Here is a 5,699-nt window from a genome sequence, read left to right as displayed (position 1 = left end):
CGGGGGCCTGGGGCTCTGGAGATAAGGGGGTGCCGGTGAGCAGGGAGGAGTTTTTGCAGCGAGCGCAGCAGCAGCGGGAGCGGCAGCGGCGGGAGCAGGAGCAGCAGCGGCAGCAGCAGCAGCAGCAGGAGGAGGAGCGGCGGCGGCGAGCAGAAGAGGGGGAAGAGGAGAGGCAATCACGGCTGCCAGGGCTCGAGGTTTTTGAGGACAGGGGCGGCGCGGCGGCGTCAGCAATGGATATCGATGCGAGCGGCGGCGGCGCCGCCGCCGGCGCGGGCACGGGACCCATGGCGGCCGTCGCGGCCGCTGAGGCCGGCGGCGGCGGCGGCGGCGGTTTTTCGCTCGGCGTGGACAGCGGCGGCGGCGGACGGGGCTGCGGCGTGCCCCTTTACGACTCCATCTCATACGCATACCCCGGCTTGGGGCTGGGGCTGGGGTTGGGGTTGAGCCTCGGAGAATTTGGAGAGGCACAGCCGGCGGCCACCGCCGCCGCGCCGCCGCCGGCTTCGGAGGTGGGGCGACCGGCGCCGTCGGGGGCGCCTGCACAGCCGGCGATGCTGGAGGGCAATGCCATTGGGGAAGCAGGGGCTGCGGGCGGGGCGGGGAACGGTGCTCCGCCGCACGCGACAGACACTTTGCCGCAGGGGGTGTCAGGGGAGTGCGGGGCAGCGGAAGCTATGGAGGTGGAATTCGAGCAGGCGGCGAGCGCCGCTGCCGCAGCGGCGGCTGCGGAGGCGGCGGCGGCCATGGCAAACGCGCCAGGGTTCGGCGCGGCGGCGGAGCGGCGCTCGCTGGCGGCCGCCCCTGAGAGCAGCAGCAGCGGCGACGAGGGGGCGGGGGGAGGGGGGGTGGCGTTCGTGCGGGTCGGCGGCTCGGCAGGCGGCGCCGCCGCGCGGCCGCCAGGCGCGGCAGCTGCAGCTCCGGCGGCCGCGGCGCCAGCAGCCCCGCCGCCGCGGCCCGCGCCATCCGACGCCGCGCCGCCGCCGAAGCCGCCGCTGCTTCTGGCGAGCAAAAAGGCGGGCAGGCGCGCGGCGGCGCAGCAGCGGCAGCAGCAGCAGCAGCAGCAGCAGGCGCCGCCCAGCACGGGCGACTGGGCACTGGATTTGCTGCTTGGGGGCCGCGCGGCCGACATCCCCAAAGCCGCCGGCGCCGCCGGCGGCGGCCCCGGCGGCCGCGGGCGTGGCCGCGGACGCGGCTGAGCGGGCGGGAACGCCCATGCACCCTTGTGTATATCACGTGCGCCGGCCCTGTATGCGCAGCGGCGCTGGGCGGTATTCTGATGCGTACGCGTGGCGTCAGTAGCACACGTGGCGTCAGCAGCACGGCTGGCCGGCAGTCAGGGCCTGAGGAAGGCCCGGCTGGCCTGAGTGTACAGCCCACGCTATACAGCCCGCACTATACAGCCCACGCTATACAGCCCACACTATACAGCCCACGCCATACAGCTGCCCAGCGGGAGCTGATGAGCCGGCCAGGCCAGCAGGGTTTCATTCGTGAGGGCCATTCCCTAGCCGCGCATGCTGCTCTGTGCAGGCCTCGTAATTGAGATCACTCCATACGATGCCAAATTGCGCCTGCATTCCCCACCCGTGCTGCCCTGCACCCGTCGGATCGTCTGAGGCCCTTGTCGCTGGCAGCCCGCGCCCACGCCCCCGTGCGCCTGTGACGAAGGCGCTTCGGTGCGCATGGGCCCGCGCTGGCTGCTAGCGGTGCACGCCGATTGGCAGTAGCGCGCGGCGAAATTATCATCCAGCGGGGGGCACAAACGCAACCATTGGTGTTCGCAGCGAACGTTTGCCGTCCGTCCCGCGCCGTGCGTTTCATGCCGCCCATCTCCCCTTCCCGCTCCAACAGCGAGCTGCAGCTTTCGAACTAATGCAGTTGGGGTTAAGAGGTGCGCGCTGCTGCTTGACAACCAAGTTTGGGGTCGAGTGTTGCGAGCTGCAGGTTACGAAGCTGCAGCTCAGGTTTCAGGGTTTTTTCGGGTCCCCAGGTGGGGATGAGGCCCAGGGCCTGAGTCGGCAGGAGCGCAAAGCGGCAGGCTCCCACGGAGCGAGGAAAGGCTCATCACGACCTTGTACGCAACGGGCGGCAAGCTGGTCACTAGCGCAGCAGCCGAGGCCGGCAGTCGCGGAGGACGGGCAGGATGGTCAACGTGCGGGTCGTTCTGACAGCTGAGGGCAGCAAGCGGGGCCCTGGACACGTCCCCGCTACGTAAGCCCTCGCAGCCAGGTGCGTTCTGCTCCTCGGCGCAGCTCAGCAACATTGAATGTAGGGAGGCTCGGAGAGCAGCTCCTGCAGGCGCGAGCGCCGCCCTTTTCTTGGCTGCCCAACATCCGGCATGGCAGCTGCACCTTGGGCTGCCCCTACCCCGCAGCCTGGATGCCTCATCAACCGCAGGACCGGCGCAGTGCTTGAACCATCTTCATCCGGAGGCGCGCGTGGTCAAGGGTGCTGCAGGTTCCTGTGTGTGCCGGCATCTCGGGGGCATGATCACTTGCACACGGGCTGGTGCAAGTGGGACAAGATGGTTGTCAGCTGCCCAGAGGGGCAGGTGACAGCATGAGCGACCACGCGTCGCCGCTTCCATGACGTCCCTCTTTCGTCATGTGGCCAGCGCAAGCGGCACCACTGTCACGAGCTGGCCGCAACGGCCCGCCATTGTTGATATGGTGACGGACCGGCCTCCACCGCGGGCGTTTATTTACACCAAAACCAAGCGGTCAGTCATTTAGATATGCGAGCGTGTGTCCGCGGGGAGCTTCGCCTTTCGCGGACACACCCGTGTTGATTCGGCGGGACCCCAAGCCCATGTCCTCTGCCTCTCAGAAGCGGGAGCCAGCCCTTAGCTGGCATAACCCGCAACACGAGGGGCAGCAAGCATCGGGTGACACTTCCTGGACGGGCGAGCGCCAGAGGCCTTTTGTGGCTGCGCATGCGCCGCACGAACCTGCCGTGCGGCGCCGCACAGTCGTCGCCGGTGTGCCCATGAGCGAGCAGCTCCTCCGGCTGGAGCGGCAGTTGCTGCGGCGGCAGGCCGAGGTGCAGGCACTGGGGGAGCAGCAGCGCTCGCTGCACATACGCGCGCTCGCCGCACAGCTTGCAACCGACCAGGCGCTTGGCCTGCTGCAGCTGGGCGCCTTGCTGCAGCAGCAGCAGCAGCAGCAGCAGCAGCAGCAGCAGCAGCAGCAGCAGCAGCAGCAGCAGCAGCAGCAGGAAGAGCGCCGCCACGACAAAACCCCCTGCCGGCAGCTGCCGCCCCAGACCGCGTGCCCCGACGCCGAAGCTGCCTCCGGCTGGGCCGCCCTCCTCACCCAAATGCGGCTGGATTTGTCATCCCTGGCCGCCGCCGCGCCGCCGCTGGGGGCGCGTGGCCTCCCCTCAGGCCTCGGCTGGTCGCCGGCGGCCGCGGCGGCGCGCGCGGCCGGCACAGATTTGTCGACAGCAGGGCTGGCGAGGACCTTCCACGAGTTCGTGCAGCGCGCTGGGCCGTTCTACTTGTGAGCCGGTCGCCACCACTTTCCGCGCCTGGGCCTATGTATTATAATTTGTGTGGAGCTGCCACCCGATTGGAAACGGCTGATAATGTACCTGCACTTCCCTTTCTGTCAACAATGACGGATTACTGTCATGATCTGACCAGCTTTGACCATGGTTTGACCCCAGACCCAGCCCAGCCCCGCCCTTCCGCCCCGCCCCATCCCGCAGCAAGGCGCGCCACGGCGGCCGCTGCCCCGAGGCGGAGTGGGCGCGCGGGCGCCTGCTGGAGGAGCGCGCGCGCGTCATGGAGCATACTGCCCTGGTCTGCCTCAGCCGGGACGCCCGGCCCGCCTGCGAGGTGCTGCTGGGCCCGCTGGGCGACGTCGAGGGGGGCGCGGGCGCGCCTGCGCCTGCTGCCGCTGCCGCTGCGGCGGCGAGGTACTCTTGGATCGTGGAGCAGCTGCAACTGGCGCCCGGCCAGGTGGGCGGGGCGGCCCCCTCAGCGCAGGCTGCGCCTTGTACATAGGATTGGGCGAATTTGCGCCTGGAACTGCCAGGCGCACGGACGGGGCCCGCCTGCGCCGCGCGAGGGGTTTGGGCGGCGCCCGCCCCACTGCTTGTGACCACGGCATCCCTGCTGTGGACGGACACCTCTCTGACGGCCGGGCCTATTGGCGGCGTGCACACTCCCCATCGCGCCCCCTTTGACCCACTGCGACCAACCTTTGACTCAACGCGTAGGAGGAACTGCTGCTGTCTGCACTCCTCTGCGGCCAGGGGCGCCTTGCGCCATTGCACGCGCGCCACGAGGCGCTCTCCACCCTCTGCAACTCGGCCTGCGCGGCCGCCGCGGCCGCCGCCGCGGGCGGCGGCACGGGCTGCGGCGGCGTTGACGGCCGCCCTGGGTTGGACGAGGCAGTGGCACGGATGGGCGCGTGGCTGAGCAGCTACCAGTTCGCTTCCGCCTGCTGCGATCTGGTGGCCTTTTGCTCAGTCCTCCTGCCCGAGCAGTTTGCTTCGCTCATCATCGCCGCGTGGCCGCGCCTGCCGACGGCGGCGGGGCTCCTCGAGGCGCTGCAGGCGCGCGCGGAGGCGCGGGGGCGGGCGGACGCGTGCGGCCCCGGCGGGGGCACGTTGCCCCGGCCTGCTCGGAACTGATGTGGTGGCGGCGGCGGCGGCGGCAGCGGCCAGGCACAGGGTGTGGGCCTGTGTCTGGGGCTGGCCGTCCTCGTTGGCTCATGTATGTATAAAAATATTACGTCTAGATACTCATGAACACGCATGTTGCAAGAGCACTGCATGACCCCCTCCACCTCAACCCTGCACCCTTGCATTTGCACTTTGCTCGCGTCGGCAGCTGCGTGCCAGCTTCCTGCCTTGCCGGCTGCTTGGTCGGGCCGCCGGATCCCCCCTTGCCGGCTGCTTGGTCGGGCCGCCGGATCCCCCTGGCACTTGCGAAAGCGTGCGAGATAAGACGGACCACGGCAAAGCCACCAATATTTGCAACACCCGCCCTGTTGGCACTGCCGCACTTGACCTCTATTCGAACCGATCACCTGGCAGCCCCACACGCCCTGCGCAACGCGGCCGCTCTGCCCCCTTGCCGTCGCATCGGCGAGGCAGGGGCCAGAGGGGCCGCAGCCGCCTTGAGCGCGCCCTTAGATCGCGCCCGCCCCATCTCTTTGCCCTGCCCTTCTCATCTCGCCCCGCTTCTTCATCGAAGCCTGTGCTGCCCCTGAAGGGCGCACAGGCCATTTTCGCACTCGTGGCCGCTCGCAGTCGCCGCACAGACGCCCGGCGGTCAAACACGCCGCGCCTGTCGTCAGGCGGCGCCGTGGGATGTGGCCTAGGAATACTGTCTGCTTTACACTGCCCCCTGCTCCACCATCCAGCGGCATCCAGCGGACGAACTGGTTTGGGCGCTGAGTCAGCCACACTGTCAGTTACTATTGCCCCCCGCTGTTGGTGGTCAGGTGCCTGTGGCGGCTTCGCAGTTTGGGGCTGTGCTGCAGCCCCTGTCGTGCACAAAAATGCATTGGCATGTACGATTTACCAGCCTTTCGGAAGACACCCATCACTGTGACACGAGCCATTCTGCTCACTTGCAAGCGTCACCTGATCTGGCTTTATGCAAGTGCCTTTTGTGTGTTTTGTGTGTTGGGAGGAAGACGAGGGGGTTGGGGAGGCGTGAGGATTGAGGGGGAGGTGGTTGGTAGTCG

At 68.8% G+C, this 5,699-nt stretch overlaps 2 protein-coding genes across 2 annotated transcripts; both read left to right on the top strand.

Annotated features, from left to right (window-relative positions):
- Positions 1–26: 26 nt before the first annotated feature.
- Positions 27–1,199, top strand: MNEG_12652 (hypothetical protein; the record flags this gene model as incomplete). The annotated part of the gene is made up of 1 exon (XM_014038877.1): positions 27–1,199. A coding segment is annotated over one exon (1,173 nt), but the record flags the coding sequence as incomplete, so codon positions are not given.
- A 1,789-nt stretch (positions 1,200–2,988) lies between these two features.
- On the top strand, positions 2,989–4,638 carry MNEG_12651 (hypothetical protein; the record flags this gene model as incomplete). The annotated part of the gene is made up of 3 exons (XM_014038876.1): positions 2,989–3,500; positions 3,709–3,961; positions 4,222–4,638. 3 exons carry the CDS (start codon positions 2,989–2,991, stop codon positions 4,636–4,638), a joined length of 1,182 nt encoding a protein of 393 aa, XP_013894330.1.
- Between the last annotated feature and the right edge of the window lie 1,061 nt (positions 4,639–5,699).

The sequence above is a fragment of the Monoraphidium neglectum genome (assembly GCF_000611645.1).
Source record: "Monoraphidium neglectum strain SAG 48.87 unplaced genomic scaffold scaffold03356, whole genome shotgun sequence".
Taxonomy (NCBI): Eukaryota; Viridiplantae; Chlorophyta; class Chlorophyceae; order Sphaeropleales; family Selenastraceae; genus Monoraphidium; species Monoraphidium neglectum.
The sequence above is the reverse complement of the archived record's forward strand: the minus strand, read 5'-3'. Positions and strand labels throughout refer to the sequence as shown.